The sequence below is a fragment of the Crocuta crocuta genome, unplaced genomic scaffold, assembly GCF_008692635.1.
Source record: "Crocuta crocuta isolate KB4526 unplaced genomic scaffold, BGI_CrCroc_1.0 scaffold190, whole genome shotgun sequence".
Taxonomy (NCBI): domain Eukaryota; kingdom Metazoa; phylum Chordata; class Mammalia; order Carnivora; family Hyaenidae; genus Crocuta; species Crocuta crocuta.
In genome coordinates, this window is record NW_027527955.1 from 8332525 (window position 1) to 8351782 (window position 19258).

General features: G+C 44.9%; 1 protein-coding gene and 1 pseudogene across 1 annotated transcript in view; one reads left to right on the forward strand and one right to left on the reverse strand.

Annotated features, from left to right (window-relative positions):
- The window catches only part of SLC25A15 (solute carrier family 25 member 15), a 32503-nt gene that overhangs the window by 2282 nt on the left and 10963 nt on the right, over positions 1-19258 (forward strand). The window contains exons 2-3 of the mRNA XM_077752580.1: positions 2247-2371; positions 16827-17085. Coding sequence (XP_077608706.1) covers positions 2317-2371; positions 16827-17085 — 314 coding nt within the window. The 5' untranslated portion in view covers positions 2247-2316. The remainder of the gene's footprint in view (positions 1-2246; positions 2372-16826; positions 17086-19258) is intronic.
- On the reverse strand, positions 6349-7529 carry LOC144222102 (programmed cell death protein 2 pseudogene; annotated as a pseudogene).

The following is a 19258-nucleotide window of genomic DNA, read 5'->3' on the forward strand; positions in this document are numbered from 1 at the left end:
CTGTAGTCGGACGCACGTGTCCTTTGCAGGAGGGGTAAAGGGACGCTGGAACGATTCAGCTTTTCTCTTCCACTGGCCCAGGAATGAGTTTTAACTCCTGCTGACCAGTCTTGCCTTCCGTCCCCCCTCCCCCCTGAGCCGTTGGTCTTTTTCAAGACTTCTTGAAAGTCTTCTTTAAGACTTCTTGAAGCCTTCAATTGCCATACGTTCTGAGTTGGTCTGTTCCCATCACTGTTTATTATCCTAATCTAGAAGTCATTTGTAGGATTCAATGTGTTCACGTTTGGCTTACCTGAAGGGGTTGAATTCACATTTGATGACACAGTACCATCAATGCCTTTCTTTGTGAATTAAGAAAGAAATGTCCACACCCAAATAATTGACCTCTCTGAGAAGCCACACTGGTTGGGCCCTGTGTGACTCCTCTCCCCACTTGCCTCCATTTTTCCTCTGAAACGCAGGGTTGAGTGTTTATTTTTTTTCTTTTTGGTCAGCTTGGAATACTCTGGATTAAACACTGGTTAGTAAGCACAGACCCAAAAGGCAAGACTTCAGTGGAATCCACTGACTACTTGTAAAACCTTGAAAAGCTCTTCTTTCTGGCCTCCGTTTTCCATCTGGAAAAGGAGGAGATTGGATTCGGACGCTGAAATCCTTCTCTAGGTACCAGATGGCCACCACCTTATCAACTTTATTTTTTTCTTAAGTAATCGTTCTGCCCATGTGGGGCTTGAACTCAAGACCCGGAGATCAAGAGTCCCATGCTCCATGGACTGAGCCAGCCAGGCTCCTCCCACCTCATCAACTTAGTTATTGAACCTGCTTCTCCAGTCCTATCAACAAGATAAAATTCGTGTCTTGTCTAACTTAGTTGTTGCTTTTTCAAGTCCGGTATTGTGCTTTTGTGGTTGCTGGTTTTACAATTTTTTGTAAAGAAATCAAGATTCTTGGTGCCTGGTCATTGGCAACATGCTTCAAGTGGTTAAAAACCTTGTGAGTGGATAAAATTCTTTTCTGCTGATCTGTCTAGGTTGACATTGGCCTTCATTAATGATCCAGCCATCCCACCACCCTCTGAGAGGTACCCTGACAGGGAGCACAAAGGTCTTTAGTGTGATGAATAAAAATTGTTCCTTGTTACCCACAAATAAGTCACTTACATAGTTTGAGAACCACACGGAATTGGTTGCTGAATTGGTTATCTTAAAATTCTGTGTTAATGAGCCACCTTTCCTTTTTTTTTTTTAATCTGCATTTATAAAGTCCCTCCCTCTGCAGTAGGTGATTTTTGTCTAAAGACAGTGGAGTAGCCTCTAGTTCTTCCAAACTTCTTAGGGTCCAGCCTAAACCTGCTGAATCAAGATCAGTAGGAGAGAGGCCTGGTTACTTGAATATTTAACAAGTACCCCGGTGATTCTTATCAAGCACATTGAGCACACAGTGGACCAGGTGTTGCTTCTTAAAAGGTGGTTGGGGGCCAGCCACCATCAGCCTCCTCTGGGAGCTTGTCCTGGCTGGCAGGGTTTCTGGTCTCAAGTGAGGCCTATGACATCAGAATCTGTAGTTTCACAAGGTCCCCAGGTGATTTGTGTACACATTGATGGTTGAGAAGCTCTGGAAGGGACTGGGATGACAGGGTTTGGTGCTACGCTCTGTACTTCTCAGAACATCTGTCCCATGCCGTTATTTGTGATTGCCTTTGTAGTATAATACTTCTGTTATTCATCTTTTATATGTGGGGCCCCCAGCTTTAGGGGCCCAAGGGGCCACCCTGCTGGGGACAGCAGGCATTCAGACCCAGGCATGTGTCACTCCGTGGAGCTCCTCCTAACTCATTCCTTTCCACACCTACTGTTTTGTGACCTCCTTTTAGGGACCCAACACAGGCCACTGTCTGAATTTAAAACTGAGCCTAGTGGACTTAGGGCTCTGAAAAACTAGCTTGATGTAGCTTGGGTGTCTGAGATTTGGCATTAATGTGTAAACTTTTCAGGAAGGTCGGTTGAAATGCCTCCCCCCGCCCCCGCTTGGCTATAGCACTGATACTCAGGTTCCTGACTTGGGAGTTTTTATGAGGAGGTGGTGGGCGGGGAGAAGGGGAGGCCAATTTCTAAGCTGCACTGACACTTTTGACTGCCATTCTTTGGAGAAATGTAGAGCCGATCTCCCGGCTCCTGGAAGTTGAGGTCCCAGTAGATGGTGAGCTGCAGAGGCCCCACTGATGGTGAGCTCTTGTCTCCTCTCAGGGCTATGAGACGCCCATCATAAGCTCCAGAGAGTTGCCTTCCACGGAATCCAGCAGAGGAGGGGCCAAACATGAAGTCCAGCCCTGCCATCCAAGCTGCCATTGACCTTACGGCGGGGGCCGCAGGTAAGTCCAGGGGGCACCTCATCCTCTATTCCTCAAGTACCTGCTGCAAGTGAGAGCCGTGAAAGGGCAGTGAAAAGATCACCTTTGTCACTCCAGAAGCAACATGCTTTCGCCTTGGCGTGAATCCACTTAATGGAAGTATAATACTGTGTTCCAGGAACACCAGAAGACAGAGTAGTTCCCTTCCAGTAAAACTTTGAGGCAGGGTGCACAGTGGGAGTGTCCTCAGTTTACAGCTGGAGTCGCCTGTCCATTGTCCCATGGCTGGCCTCTGCAGGTGACATGGGATTTTACTCCAAGCCTGGCAGTCAGTCTTCAGAGCCCCTGTAGCCCAGAATCACAGTGTCATTTCTCCAGGGCAACCCCAGTTACTGTCCTTACTCCCGCCAGGGACAGAAAGGAGGACACCCTTTAGAAACGTCTTTGGTAAATGAGACTGATATTTATGGTTTCTGCAGCCCTAAAAGGAAAGGAGAGGCCCTTTCCAGTGTGGTGTGCTGGACTGGGCCCGGGCCCCAGGGTAGACTGCAGCCTCACAGGGCACAAGTGCACACTCCTGGGCCATGCTTGTGACACACAAGCCACTCCAGAAAGCTTGCCTTTGCTCTGCCCGAGTCAGTAATTGGACGTGCGCGGGTAGTAACTTGGTTCTCTAGGTTCCTGCATTATTTTGGGGCCAGAGAAGTGCTGGAATGCTCCTGTTTCCCAGATAAAAACCCTGGTTTACCCTGGCCCCTCGTACCGATTCTTCTAATGGGTCACAGCTCCTGGGAGTGGAGAGGCCAGAGGGGTGGGTTACCCGTTGTCCTCTTACCCAGTGGGGTCCCTGGGTCAACACTTCAAGTGGGCTGCCCCCTGACATCCCGTCATTCCCTTAATTGTGAAAAAAGTCACAGTTCTGATGAACCGAAGGTTGATCAAGGTAGGCTAGTGAGGAGGGGTATAGACAGTGCCTCGCGGACACGGGTAAATGCAGGCCCAGGAGTAGGGGAAACTAAGGGCTGCCTGGGTTTTGCCCCACTGGCCTCTGGGCTGCTGAGTGCCTCTGTCTGGGTCAGTCCCTGACCCAGCTGCCCCCCTAGGCCACACGTTCCATCTCCCACCCCACTCCCTGTGCCACATTGGGAAGACCCTGACCGTGGGAACGGTGGACCCACTCGCCTGCCTCTGGCACCCACTTAACAGTCCAGTCCTGTGAGTGCTCGGGGCTCAGTTTTTGCCTCTGCCATAGGACAGTATTGAACCACATGAAAAATCTCAGCTTTTGAATTAAATGTCCCTCAGTCAATCAAAGATGTAGAATCTGCTGTGATAGAGCTTTCTTTTTCCTAGGAAGGCATTTCTGTGTGTTTAGCTATTTGGGTGCCACATTCATAATTTACCNGTGCAGGCCCAGGAGTAGGGGAAACTAAGGGCTGCCTGGGTTTTTTGCCCCACTGGCCTCTGGGCTGCTGAGTGCCTCTGTCTGGGTCAGTCCCTGACCCAGCTGCCCCCCTAGGCCACACGTTCCATCTCCCACCCCACTCCCTGTGCCACATTGGGAAGACCCTGACCGTGGGAACGGTGGACCCACTCGCCTGCCTCTGGCACCCACTTAACAGTCCAGTCCTGTGAGTGCTCGGGGCTCAGTTTTTGCCTCTGCCATAGGACAGTATTGAACCACATGAAAAATCTCAGCTTTTGAATTAAATGTCCCTCAGTCAATCAAAGATGTAGAATCTGCTGTGATAGAGCTTTCTTTTTCCTAGGAAGGCATTTCTGTGTGGATAGCTATTTGGGTGCCACATTCATAATTTACCATATATTTTAATGACCTAAATCGCAAGGGTATTGTTGGGAGTCTATGTGTAAGACACTTGCTGTTGGATGTGCTTTTTATCCTAATCATAGTAGTAACATGTCTTGGGCCCNTTTAGCTATTTGGGTGCCACATTCATAATTTACCGTATATTTTAATGACCTAAATCGCAAGGGTATTGTTGGGAGTCTCGTGTGTAAGACCCTTGCTGTTGGATGTGCTTTTTATCCTAATCATAGTAGTAACATGTCTTGGGCCCTTACATGTATGGCCTGTGATTGTCCTGATGACTAGGTAGGATTTCTTCCTGCCCCAGTAACACAGGGCCACCCCTCACTGATGTAGCATTGTCCTGTATTGTTTACCTTTGGAGGACAACAGGCTCGTTGGGCAGGGGTCTGTGCTCTAAGCCAGCGGTGCTGGGAGAGGAGGCCCCTGTTAGTGACTGGAGAACCCCGTCTTCCGGGAGGCGCGTGGAATGCCAGCAGGAGGCCACAGCCCCACTTTGGAGGGGTCTCAGTCTCCCAGTGGTGGAGCTGGAAGGGCCTTTAGAGAGCATTGGCTCTAATGCTCCCTGTCTATGTAGGAAAGAGATCCAGAGAGGAACAGATTTGTTCATGATTGCACAGCTAGATGGTGTCCACACGAGGCTAGTACCTTGGTTGCTTGGTTCCTTGACCAGCTCTGTCATTGTCTTTGTTTTAATACTGTGTAATGGGCCAACAGCATGCCTCGGGGGTGGAGGTTAGTCTGGAGCCTTTGACGCCCAGCTCTCCGGATCCGGACATTGGGCCATCGTGGTCTGAGGTGATATAGGTGTAGCACACGTACGTGCATTCTTCTCTGTGTCCCTCCTTTTCTTTGAAACCGATCTCTCCCATCTGGCAGGTTTGGGTCCAGCTCATCTGGTGTAAAGTGCTGGGAAGCTGTCACTGCCTGTCTGAAGCTAGTGAGGAAACGGCCAAGAGCACCAAGCAGCTAGGGTGGGGAAGGATCTGGAGAAGATCGTTGAGTAATTGGATAACGTTGAAATGAGGCAGTGTGGAGCTCAAAAGTTAAATTGCCATAAAGCAGAAGCTTGGTCTCCCTTTAAGATTTAGTCGTTTGATGGTGATAAAGTAACGCACCCCCCCCTTTTGACTGCTCTGTTTGCTGTATGCCTTAACTAGTATAGTTTCGGAATGTGACATTTTCGGTCATTGGCATTTATCCTCTCAAATGACAAAATTAAAAATAAGCCAAAAACCTTTTTTCCATATTGAAAGATGGTTAACCTCTGTTAATTTCAGGGGTGCAGCATAGTGACTTGGCCATTGTGTACATTACTCAGTGTGCACCATACATGTGGTCCGCTTCTGTCCCCATTGACTGTACTTCCTAGGTTGTAATTTACATCTCCATGATTTATTTTATACCTGGAAGTTTGTACCTTCGTCTCCTTTACCTGTTTCATCCGCCCACCTTCCCTCTGGCAACCACCAGTTTGTTCTCTGTTTTTAAGAGTGTCTTTGTAGGTTTTGTTCTTTAGATTTACATATAAGTGAAATCACATGGTATTTGTCTTTCCCTGACTAATTTCACTTTGCATAATCCCCTCTAGGTCTGTCCATGTTGTTGCAAATGGGAAGATCTCTTTTTGTTTTATGGCTGAGTAATACTCCATTGCATGCATGCACATATATATAGATGTGTGTGTGTGTGTATGTAACCTTTTTTTAGGTAATTACCCCATTTTTTTGTAGAAAGAAACGTAGGTAAAACAATTACTTCATCTAGTCCCACCATTCATAGTTAATTAGTTCACACCGAGTATGTATCTTCCCAGATTTCTGTGCATGTACACATGTATACATACTTTATATAAAGATATGAACATGCTATGAACATCTTGGTGTCAGTTTAAACCTGTATCTTATTGGATGTGCACATAGGTCTGTACCATTAAGATAGCATTACCTTCTGCTGTAGGGATATACCAAAATTTATGTAAATGCTTGTCACCGGACATTTTTGTTTCACTAATATTTACACATTGTAAACTCATCTAAAACAACATCTTTGTCTTTGGTAATTATTTCCTTAGGACAAATAAAGAGAAATGGAATTACAAAGTTTAAGAGATTACGAGCATTTACAAGGCTTTACGACATCTCCAGCAGGTATCTGTTCTAACTTGCTTTCAAAGAATGCCCTCTCTGTAGCGAATCCCCAGCCTACGGCGTTCAGCACAGGGGAGGACAGCCCAAACCCCCCACTGACCCCTGTGGCCAGTTTGTCAGCCGTCAGGTAGTTGGGCAGCTGACGCATGACCTGGAATTCAGGTATTCTCTTGACACCCCAGGGGCAGTATGGAACGTCGTTTCCTTGAGGGATATTTTCGGGGATCCGGATGGGTGCAGTCTCTCTGCCATATCTGAGAACCTCTTCTGGCTCAAGGGCTGTTCTGTTTATTTTTAATTTTTTTAAATGTTTATTTTTGAGAGGGAGACGGCACAAGTGGGGGCAGGGGGAGGGGCAGAGAGAGAGGGAGACACAGGCCTCCGAAGCAGGCCCCAGCCTCTGAGCTGTCAGCACAGCCCAACGTGGGGCTTGAACTCACCAATTGCTAGATCATGACCTGAGCAGAAGTTGGTCGCTTACCCGGGGGAGCCACCCAGGTGCCCCTCAAGAGCTATTTTATTTTTAAACTTCTGGAAAATTTTATTTTCCTTGGATTTATGTTTTGCCATGGAATCCAGTTCTTTCTCAGACGCTTCACCCATGCTTCCCATAATTTCTAATTCGTTTGCTTTTTCAACAACTTCAGGTGTAATCTCTGCTTCCGTTTCTATTACAGTTTCAAATTCCGGAGAAAGGAAGTTGTGGGCTGGAATTGGTCTGTCCGAATAATCTGGCTGTGCGCAAGCCTGCGTACGGCCCAGTCTCCGGTCTGAGTCTGGTGCTCCCTAGGGCAGTAATGTGCTTTGTGGAGCCTGGAGCGTGTTTTGGGGCCTCTGGGGCCTCCACAGCCACAAAGAGGAGATGAGCACCAGGCTTGAGGGGGAGGCGCAGGCGCTCTCCTGTCCCGGAGGAGGATGCTCAGAAGGTGGCTCATGGGAGTAAGTCATTTTTTATAAAGTGGCAGATGTCTAAAAGAAATTGATTAACTCCAGTGTTGGGGTCCAGAGTGCGCGGGCGGGGGGGGAGGGGGCCCCGAGCTGGGCCACGCCCCCCGGCCCCTCCCACGGGTGATCAGGCCGTCATCCCAGCCCTGAAACGGTGGCTGCTGTNACCTCCCACCTTGCTTGGGAACTGCTGGCTGCCACGCGGGCCCTGCCTCCACGAAGCCCAGCTCAGGAGGCCAGCACCTGCCACCGCCATGGGGCACAGGGGACGCCTATACCTCTTCATGTACCAGGGGGCACTTAGGTTATTTCCATGTCATGGCTATTATAATTCTGCAAGGGACTTAGGGGTGTACATATCTTTTTGAATTCGTGTTTTCATTTTTTTTTTTTTGAGTAAATAATACCCATTACTGGAATGAATGGATCACACGATATTTCTCGTTTTAATTCTTTGAGGAACACACCACTTTTTCCCCCCGTTGTGGATGCACTAATGTACATTCCCACTAATAGTGCTTAAGAGTGTCTTTTTCTCTATGGCCTTGCCAACACTGGTTACTTCTTGTCTTTTTCATCCAACCCATTCTGATCGGTATTAGGTGATTTCTCGTTGTGGTTTGGATTTGCTTTTCCCTGATGATTAGTGATGCTGAGCATCTTTTCATGGGTCTGTTGGCCATTTAGATATCTTTTTTTAGAAAAATGTTTATTCAGGTCCACTGCCCTTTTTTTTACTTTAATGTTTATTTTTGAGAGAGAGTGAGTGAGTTGGGGAGGACCAGAGAGCGAGGGAAACACAGAATCTGAAGCAGGCTCCAGGCTCCACACTGTCAGCACAGAGTTTGATGCAGGGCTCAGACCCACANATAGATTTTGAATATCAGTTCTCTATCAACATCATTTGCAAATATTCTCATCCATTTAGTAAGTTTTCTTTCTGTTTTGTTGATGGTTTCTTTCACTGTGCAGAAGCTTTTTTATTGTAGCATGGTCCCAGTAGTTGTTTTTTGGTTTTTTTTTGCTTTTGTTTCCTTTGCCTTAGGAGACCTATCTAGAAAAATGTTGCTATGGTCAATATCAAAGGACTTACTGCCTGTGGTTTTTTCTAGAAGTTTTATGGTTTCAGGTCTCGCATTTAGGTCTTTAATCCATTTTGAGTTTGTTTTTGTGTGATGAAAGAAAGTAGTCCATTTAAATTCTTTTGCATATAGCCATCCCTTTCACAGCATCATTTATAGAAGTCTTTCTTTTCCCCATTGTATATTCTTCCCTTCTTTGCCAATAGAGTGATTGTCCCTATAAGTGTGGGTTTGTTTCTGAGCTCTCTGTTCTGTTCCATTAATCTGTGTCTACTTTTGTGCCAGTACCATATTGTTTTGATTATTATAGCCTTGTAGTATATCTTGTTTTTAAAAGAAAAGGTTTAATAAAAGATTCAGATTAATATATATGATAAAATTAAACATTCTCTTGATAAGAGTTCAAATTTTGCATTTTTTTCTACTTTATCCTGTCATCTTTTTCCTGTGCTTTTTTATTGCTTTCACCCACCTCTTTCTGTCTAATGGTTACATTGACAGATTCCTTCCCTCTCCCTGCTAGTGTGGAAAGCCTACTTCTACAAAAGCTACGATGATTGACATTAATTTTAATATACTCTTTAGCTTTACCGACACCTAGATAGTATCTATAACCTCCTTTTCTCCTACTTCCCAAGTACTTTTAGCTGTCCATCCTCCTAGGTAGAAATGTGGTGTTTTATTTTCCAGTTTTCCTTGTTGACTTTCAGTGTGGGAAGAAGATAATATATATTGTATGTATTTGTAGTCACCCTGGATTTCTAAAGTATATCCTCTAATATTTCAGAGGAGGGATGCAAGAAATAAACTTTGTGGTTGCTTCTGTATCAAAACATGTTCTTGTTTTACTTTCAATATCAAATGCCATTTTGGCTGGGTATAGTATTCTAGGTTTAAAGCCTTTTGCCTGCAGAACTTTTATGATATTGCCCCATTTTATTTCTAGCATCCAGAGTATCCAGTGATAAGTCTGCCATCAGTCTGATTCTTGTTCCTCTATACGGTCTCTCTTCTCTTTCTGGAAGCCTTTATTATTTTTTTCTTTATCACTGGAATTCCCACATTTCACCCAGATGTACCTAGGAACAAGTCTGTTTTCATCAGTCTTACTAGGTTCTCGGTAAGCAATGATACCAAGACTTGAATCTTTCTTTACCTCTGGAAAGTTTCCTTCAATCATTTCCTTTATTATTTCCTCTGCTCCATGCTCTTTATTATCTTTTTCTGGAATTCCTATCAGAATGAATGTTGGTGCTTCTGGATCTATCCTCTGTGTCTCTCTTTTTTTTTTTTTAATGTTTATTCTGATCTTTATTATCTATTTGGCCACTTGCATTGTATCCTTAGAATATCAAACTGAAGAATTCTCCAGATTGTCCATTCTCTCTTCAAGTGTGTGTATTCTGCTATTTAGAGCATTTATTGAGTTTTTTTTATTTCCAAGACTTCTGAATGATAATATTTCCAATCTCCTCTTGTATCTCTCTGAAGTTATTAATTACATTTCTTCTAAAGTTTTCTTCAGTTTCTGGTATCGAGTCTGTTTCTTCACATGCTGATTTCTCTGTTTGCAGAGTTTTGTGTCTATCTATCTCAGTTTTCTGTAAAAATATGTGGTGATTCCTGATGGAGTACTCAGATTTGAACATCAGTGCCTTTTCTGCATACCAGAAATCAGCTCTAGTGACTTTGAGGGAGAGGCCAAATGCAAGGTCAGAGAGACTGTCCCGACTCCTTGATTTATGGGGATAGCTGCTGCTTTATTCTGGGGGTTTTGTTCCATCCAGTGTTTCATCAGTTTTTTCTTCTTTGAGTCCCCAAGCCAAATAACTACTGGCAATTTAAGTACATGTGAGGCCTCTTTTTTTTTTTTTTTTTTCTTCCTGAATCTGGGAGATAGTCTTTATATTTTTACTTCAGAGTCCTTTCCTTCCTCCCACAATAAGAATACTTTCATTTCCCACTCTGAACCTTCATCTTTTTCTGGCTCAGGATCTTATACCTCTTTAATCGAAATAATCTCCAAGCCATTATTGGTTATTTCGTCAACTTCATGCTTTGTATTTGCCATAGTATGACACTGAAAGTTTGTGTCCTGTTCCTCACGTAATCCTGAAGCCTCTTCTCTTTCCTCCCCCAGCTGTCAAGCCCCATCTCCCTCCACGTCTGTCTCTGAGGCCTCTACCTCCTCTAGCGGTGTTTTTTGTTGTTGGGTTTTTTTCCCCCCTCACTTTGAAGACTCTTCCTCCTGAATTTCTAAGTTCTTCACGTCCTCTGGCCAGCAACTTTTCCTCTTTAACAAATAGAAAGCTCAAGCCATCACTGATTTCCTCCCTAGCTCCATGCTTGGGATCTGTTAGAGTTTTATCTCCTTTTTCTTAAGTCCATTATTTTCCTCCTCCTTTTCTTGTGGGCATGGATCTTTCATTAATTCTTTTATAAATGACTTTTGGCTCATAAATTTGCTGAGGCTTTGCATATCTGAAAATGTCCTTACTTCCCCATGCTTAATGCTAATTTAACTTGGGCTAGAAAGTTAGGTTCAAAATCATTTTCTATTACGATGTTGAAGACATTACTCCATTGCTTACTAATGTCCATTGTTGCTGATGAAAAGTCTGCTGCCATGAGTATTGCTCCTTCACCTTCACCAGAGGGTTTTAGAATTTTCTCTTTGTTCTTTAAATTCTGAGGGATTTTTTCCTGTTATTACTTTGACCGGTTCATCATCTGCAATCTCTCTCTCCTCTCCTGTTACTTCTGTAGGGTGCTGCAATCTCTGTGTCCATCAACTATTTGCTATGGCTTCTTCTGTACTTCTCTTGAATTTGTGATTTTGTGATTTATCATGGGACAGTTCCTTACCTTGGTTTGTATTGTACTCTGTAGCTTCATCTAACTTGCTACTCTGCTCATTCATTTCTTTAAAAATCAAATTTTCGGGGCAAGTGGCTGACTTGATTTCAGCTGAGGTCATGATCTCATGGTACATGGGTTCGAGTCCTGCACTGGGCTCTGCACTGACATTGTGGAGCCTGCTTGGGATTCTCACTTTCTCCCTCTCTCTGCCCCTTCCTTGTCCATGTTCTCTCTTTCAAAAATAAGCATTTAAAAAAGTCAAATTTTCAATATCCTCTACTATTTTAGAGTTTGCTCCTTCTATCTTATTTATCCTGTTTTTTTGTGTGGCTAATTCTTTTATTTGTTGCCACTCCTTTTTGGTACTGGAGTTCTTTGGATTTTTCATTTCAGATAGTGTACTTTTTATTCCTAAAATTTCCTTTAGATCATTTTTAAGAGATTTCCATATCTCTTTGGCCACCAAGTGCAGATTTTCCATCAGGCCTTTAAACTTCTTTTTTCTTTTTTTAATGTTTTATTTATTTCTGAGAGAGAGAGAGAGAGCAAGCGAGCAGGGAGGGTCAGAGGGAGAGGGAGACACAGAATCTGAAGCAGGCTCCAGGCTCTGAGCTAGCTGTCAGCAAAGAGCCTGACGTGGGGCTCAAACCCACGAACCATGAGATCATGACCTGAGCCGAAGTTGGACGCTTAGCCAACTGAGCCACCCAGGCACCCCATACCTTTAAACTTTATTATGATGACTGTTGATATGTCTTTGCATTTTTATTAGTTTTTTAATGTTTTATTTATTTTTGAGAGAGTGTTAGCGGGGAGAGACACAGAGAAAGAAGGAGACACAGAATCCGAAGCAGGCTCCAGGCTCCGAGCTGTCAGCATAGAGCCCGATGTGGGGTTCAGACCTGTGAACTGTAAGACCATGACCTGAGCTGAAGTCAGACACCTAACCAGCTGAGCCATCCAGGCAGTCCTTTATGTCTTTGCATTTTAAATCTAACACCTGAACTATCTCCTGGTCAGTTTCATCAACTGAATTCTTTCCCTGTAGGTGATATTTTTCTATTTCTTTCCAAGTCTAGCAATTTCTGACTGTACACAAGGAATTGTGGATATGTTGTCAAAACTGGATTGTTTTATTTTCCTGAAGAGTAATTTTTGTTTTAGCAGTCCTGCTAGACTTTCCCAAACTCAAAAAAAAATTTTTAAAGAATGTATATCATCCAGTGAGGGTCATTCACCTGGAAGGAAGTACTTTGCAGAGCAGGATTTGGTCATCTGTACAACTGTGTCTTAGTGCCTGGAGAAGGGATCCAGCCTGAGGATGCACACATGGACCAAAGACTATGTAGTAGATCTTGAAATCTGGGATCATGATACCTCAAGCTTTGTTGTTTTTTTTTCAAAATTGCTTTGGTTATTCAGGGATGTCTGTGGTTCCTTGAAAATTGTAGGATTATTCTAGTTCTGGGGAAAATGTTGTTGGTATTTTGGTAGGGATTGCATTGAATCTGTTGATTTTGCTTTGGGTAGTATGGACCTTTTAACAATATTTGTTCTTCCAATCCATGAGCATGGTATGTCTTTCCCATTTGTGTCATGTTTAGTTTCTTTCTCAATGCTTTATAGTTTTCAGGAGTATAGGTCTTTCACCTCCTTGGTTAAGTTTATTTCTAGGTTTGGTTTTTTTCTTTTTTTTTTTTTTTTGGAGCGATTGTAAATGGGATTATTTCTTAAGTGTTCTTTTTTAAAAAATTTTAAATTAAAAAGTTTCTCTTTCTAATACTATAAACATGCAACAGAATTCTCTTTAATATTGTATCCTACAAATTTACTGAATTCATTTATCGGTTTAAACAGGTTTTTGGTGAAGTCTTTGAGGTTTTCTTTAGGCACTATCCTTTCATCTGCAAATTAGGGACAGTGTAGCTTCTTCCTTAATTGGAAGAAGGTAATTTGGATGCCTTTTATTTCTTGTATGATTGCTATAGCTAGGACTTCTAGTACTATGTTGAGTAAGTAATGAGAGGATACATCCTTGTCTTGTTACTGATCATAGAGGAAAAGCTCTCAATTTTTCACCATTGAGTATATTAGCTGTGGGTTTGAGAGAGAGATACAGTGTGAGCAGGGGGGAGGGAGGGGGCCAGAGAGAGAGACACAGAATCTAAAGACAGGCTCCAGGCTCTGAGCTAGCTGCCAGCACAGAGCCCAGCGCAGGGCCCGAACCCACGAACTGTGAGATCATGACCTGAGCCGAAGTTAGACGCCTAACCAACTGAGCTACTGAGGTGCCCCTGATTTCAGTGTTTTTAAATTTTATTTATTTTGAGAGAGAGAGAAAGAGATTGCATGAACACATGTGAGCAAGTGGGGGAGCTTAAAGGGGGAGAGAGAAAATGCCTAAGTACGATCCATGCTCAGTGTGGAGCCAATGTGGGGCTCGATCTCACGACTGTGAGATCATGACCTGAGCTGCTATCAAGAGTTGGACGCTTAACCTACTGAGGCACACAGGTGCCCTGATTTCAATCTTCTTAAATTTATTGAGATTTTTGTGGCCTAACATATGATCTATTCTGGAGAATGTTCTATGTGCATTTGAAAACAGTGTGTTTTCTTTTGATTTTGGATGGAATGTTCTATATGTATAGGTTATGATCATCTGGTCTGATGTGTTGTTCAAAGCCACTGTTTCCTTGTTAATTTTTTGCCTGGGTGATCTGTTGATGTAGTTGGGGTGCTAAAGTCCTCTACTATTGCATTACTGTCAAATTTTCCCTTTATGTCAATTGCTTTATGTACTTAGGTGCTTCTGTGTTGGGTGCGTAGCTGTTTATAAATGTTCTATCTTTTTGTTGGATTGATCCCTTTATCATGATGTAGTGCCCTTCTTAGTCTCTTGCTACAGTGTTTGTTTTGCAGTATTTTGTGTGTTGCCACTCCAGCTTTTTTTTTTTTTTTTTTGTTTTTTTTTTTTTTTTTTTTTTTNATATAGGTGTGTGTGTGTGTGTGTGTGTGTGTGTGTGTGTGTTCATTCAGTCACCCAGTGTCCTTTTTTCTTAACGTTTGTTTATTTTTAAGAGAGAGAGCACTAGTAGGGGGATGTCAGAGAGAGAAAGAGAAGCACAGAATCTGAAGCAGGCTCCAGGCTCCAAGCTGTCAGTCTGGAGCCTGATGCAGGGCTCAAACTCCCGAACCATGAGATCATGACCTGATCTGAAGTTCAGGACACTTAACTGACAGAACCACCCAGGTGCCCCCTCTTTTTTTCTTTTTTTAAGTAAGCTCTCACCCAGCATAGGACTCAAATGCACAACCTTGAGATCAAGCGTTACGTGCTCTACCAACTAAGCCAGCCAGGCATCCTTACCCTGTCTTTTGATTGGAGCATTTGGTCCATCAAGAGCATTTTTTATTAGAATATTTAAAAATTGCTATGCTTCCTGCACTGTTAGAGCATTTATTGGACAAGGTGGTCAAGGTTCTGCTACTTGGTCTTTAGTTCTAGCCTCCCTACTTTCCCTACCGACACCATCCCTGCCCTGACAGTCCTTTGCCAACTCAGTTGTGTCGAGCATAGAAAACCCACAACTCTGAACTTGGTAAGGTGTAGAGTGCTCTATGGTCTGGGTGCCTCTTTTGCGGGATAAAATTCAGGGCCTGTTGGGACACCTACCAAAAAAAGCAGATGCTCTTTCCATTTGTGTCTCAAGGAGAATGAGATGATCGGAGGTCTGTTGTCTAAGCAAGTGGAGAAATGTTCCTGTAAATTATTCATAGCTTCATGGATACTTGATGGGTATGTAAGCACCTACTGGGTCTCAGTGACTGGTACTGGTGTTTGGAGTAGTCCTCAGCCACTTGAGTGGGGCTCAGCACGTGCCTCGACAGTGTCATTTGTAATACATTACAGGAGAGTCCACTTACCCCCTGTAGATGAGAGGGTAGACTTTAGTAAGCATTTGAAAGTGTGCTAGCTTCCTACTTTCTCCCTGTTGGAAATGTAACTGTTCAGGATCTGCAACAAATGTGTTCATTAGCAACCTGTGATGTCCACCTGTTTGGGATGACTGAGTTAAGATGTGGAAACTTCCAGTTAAAATTGTAATGCTCTGAATTAAATGCTTTATCTAGTGTATCTGCATCTAGGTTACCTAAATTATGTATCCTCTTTAAAAATGCTGAGATTCACCTCCTCTTTTCAAATGTTTAAATTATTTTTTGGTTTAGGGTCTTCTGTTATTCTTATGAGTACCTGGTAAAGAATAACCCTAATGGTAGTGACCTCTTCTTGAGCTGTAAGAGGTTATAATTCCAAACTGGGGATCACTTGGCAAGGCAATGTGGAAATGCATCACTACTCTCCTAGAAGAAATGAACAGTAGGGAGAGGATCCCAGAGATCACGCTTGGGATTGCTTAAAAGAAGAGCCCAGTTTGCAGAACTCCTTGAAAATGGCCTTTTTATCTGCCAGTAATTACTTGGGAGTCATTTAAAGCAGTCCCTCTCATATCTCTACTTTCCACAGTTTAGTTGGGGTAACCTTGTGATGTCAAATTATGAAATTGTATTTCTTAAATATTTAAGAAATTCTTCTCTTCAGTTTTGATGAAGCTTTAAAAACTTCATTGATGGTTATGTTTCCTGGCACAAGTGGGGAATGTCTGAGCTACAGAGGCCTCTTTGGCCCAAGGAAGATGGAAGTGTCAGCTGGTGACATTTCCCAAATGTTGACCCATTCTGGGGTCTGGGGATATTATAGGGTGGTTCTGGTTCAACTTTTCCCTTACGTTCAGAATTTTTATGGAAGTAACCTAACGCAATTGAGATTTTGCCATTTTCTAAACTCTTAGAGTATAAGAGTGCAAAAATAGGTGACTTATACTAAGCAGAGGTAAGTTTCAGTGCATTCCCTATTCGAATACAAGTCATGAATTGGTAGAGTCCAATAAAGATTTTCCATATGGTTAAATTTTAGCTCTCTAGTGATTGGCCAAACTCTGTCGTCTTTATCTGTTGCTTCTTTCTCTCTTTTTCTGATCGTCCTCAGTCCTGCTGGGCCTTAGGCAAAGGGGAGTGATTCATTACTGCCGGACTTTCTCTCCCTTCTGTATGGTTGCACATACACACAGACTAAGTGCTGTTTATCAACCACTTGTTGATAAACAACAGCTGTTCTGTTAATCCTTCTCCTCCATTTTTATTGAATCCTCATGCTAACCGAGTGAGGAACCAGGGCTCAGAAGTGATCTTGCTTGTCCGGGACCTCCCAGCAGAGCCAGTTCTCCAGCCCAGGTCCCTCAGACCCCACTGCTGACACCCCCGAACGCCCTCCACACTTTTGCATCTGGTGGTTTTGACTGTTGAACTCCCATCTGTCTCTCCTGCCAAGGGTGAACCCCTTCAGGGCTGTAGCTGGGTGCCGGGCACACTGGGGACCCTGTGTCGGTATTTGGACTGGGCCAGCAGGTTTGGGGGAGAAAGAGGTCGAATGAACGGAAGCGGAAGTAAGCCCTGGGGCAGGCTGCCTCCCTCTCGTTTCTGCGGGTGTTGGAGGCTGTGCTCTAAAACGGGCAGGCTCGTGCTGGAGGAGATTTCTGTCCTCGTTGTAGGGGGCACGGCATGTGTACTGACCGGGCAGCCCTTCGACACCGTGAAAGTGAAGATGCAGACGTTCCCCGACCTGTACAGGGGCCTCACCGACTGCTGCCTGAAAACCTACTCCCAAGTGGGCTTCCGGGGCTTCTACAAGGGGACCAGCCCGGCGCTGATCGCCAACATCGCTGAGAACTCCGTCCTCTTCATGTGCTACGGCTTCTGCCAGCAGGTGGTGCGGAAAGTGGTTGGATTGGAGAAGCAGGCCAAGCTGAGGTGAGTTGTGGGCACTGACACCTGCTCAGTTTCTTTAACCAGACAACATTGTCGTGTGGTTAAGGCTTTTATGATCCCTTATGGGAAGAATGCATCCTTTTTAAAAATAACCCCTTCTCTCTGGCTATGAAGTAATACGTTGTCATCCTATAAAACTTGCAAGCCACGAATTCTGCAGGAGGAGGCTGGCCTGTAATGCACCATGGGGAAGGAACCACCCTTCCGTGTTGGTGTTCTTCAGGAAGGCGCTTTCCGGGTGCCGCTGGTGGTGCCGCTTCCTTGTGGGCACAGGCGCCGGACCACAGCCGCAGAGGCAGCGTGTGAGCCAAGCCTGCGATTCCGCTTCCTCGGCGAAGTGCGGAGGATCAGAGGAAGCTGCCGGAGCCACAGAAGGCTGAGAGGAACTTGGAATTTTACGAAGAGTCGGAAGCATCTGAGAAGTTGCAGCTGAACCTGTTTGTTTAGCCACGTCTGCCCCAAACGTCAGACTTTGCCTTGTGCTTGGTCACCCCTTGGATATTTACGTACACGGCGACTAAGAACAACTCGGGAGCCACTGGTGTGTGTAGCTATCCCTTTTTCGAACGCTGATTTTTTGTTTTTTAATCATTTGTATCAGCTTCCTGGTTGCAAAGGGCAGACAGTCTTCTGGGTTGTATTGGTAGGAATTGGAAACCCTATTGTAACTCAGGTCCCACCTGACTAAAGTAGGTCCTTTTTTAAAAAATTTTTTTTATAGTTTATTTTTGAGACACAGACAGGACATGAGTGGGGGAGGGGCAGAGAGAGCGGGAGACCCAGCATCTGAAACAGGCTCCAGGCTCCAAGCTGCCAGCATGGAACCCGATGCGGGGCTTGAACCCATGAACTGCAAGATCATGACCTGAGCCGAAGTTGGATGCTTAACTGACTGAGCCACCCAGGCGCCCCAAAGCAGGTCTCCTTTGTACAGAAGTGTCCTCTGGAGGTGCCTAATGGTCTTTAAGACCTGTCCTTTTGTACCCAGGAATTTCGTCTTGATGAATGGAACTTGTTTTTTAAGGGGACTGGATGAAATCACCCAGGGAGATAGCTTCTGTAGGGGGCTGCACACCGATTCCAGGACCTTCCAGCACAGAGGGGTCAGGAACAAGGGAGGAAGTAAAGAAATACGCAGGAGACCAACCAGGAGGATGTGGGATCTCATGATAGAGACGGATGGGAAAAACACTTCGTGACCGTCGCTCTCCCCGCTCACGGGGGAGACTTTCTACTTGAGGAGACCTGGGGGTTAGGTCCCCCACAGCATCCCCAGAGGAGGATGCCTTGCAGAGAAGACGGACAGCGAGCAGCCACGTGGAATCCTGGAGGAAGTCCTGCAACAAGGGAGCTGCCCTCTTTCGCTTGGCCTAACCCAGCACCCTCTTCTTTTTTGGTCGTGGTGGCGTGGGAGGGGGCTGCCTTTCATCCTGCAGAACGGTGTGCACTTACTGTGTGTTGGGGAAAATGCTGCCGTAGAGCTGACAGATCTGTGACTTCCACAGCTATCCTGGTTTTTTGTTTGTTTAGCCCTCGCTGATGTCCTCTGAGAGCAGCAAAGCCGGTGGTGGTATGTGTGTTCTAAATGGGTAAAGTTTCATGCAGATCCTGACCGGCTTAGGATCCTATTATCTGACCTGATGACAGAGAGCAGGACTCAAACCCATGTCTTCTGAGCCCCCGTCTGGTATTCCTTCCCTAAGAGGGGAGTCAGGGCTCTGGACTGTGTGGTAGGGGCCAGGCCTAGAAAAAAGAGTAATAAGTAGAAGCAGTGAAAGGAAAGCCCTGCTTGGTAGAAGCACGGCCATGAATTTCAGCAATAGGACTGTAAATATTTGTGTGTCCTTGGTTGCAATGCCACCGCAAGGCGTGTTCTCCTTTGACCCCTGGCCACATGGGCCTAAACACAGCACGAGCGTCCAGGTGCTTGTTTGTTGAAGGGGGACAAACGCTGGATTCTTACAAAACCCCATCCTAGGCCTGTTGCGGCTTCCGTTCCCGTTCGGAGTGCCTATACGGCAGGTGCAGCGTGGGGCCGGCGTACCTCATTTAAGGCCCTGGAAGAGGAGAGTACTTAGCAGAGAGCCAGAGTCCACCGCACACCTGACTCGGCCTTGTTGTTGTGCTGGATCGGCCTGCTCAGTGTTCATTCGGG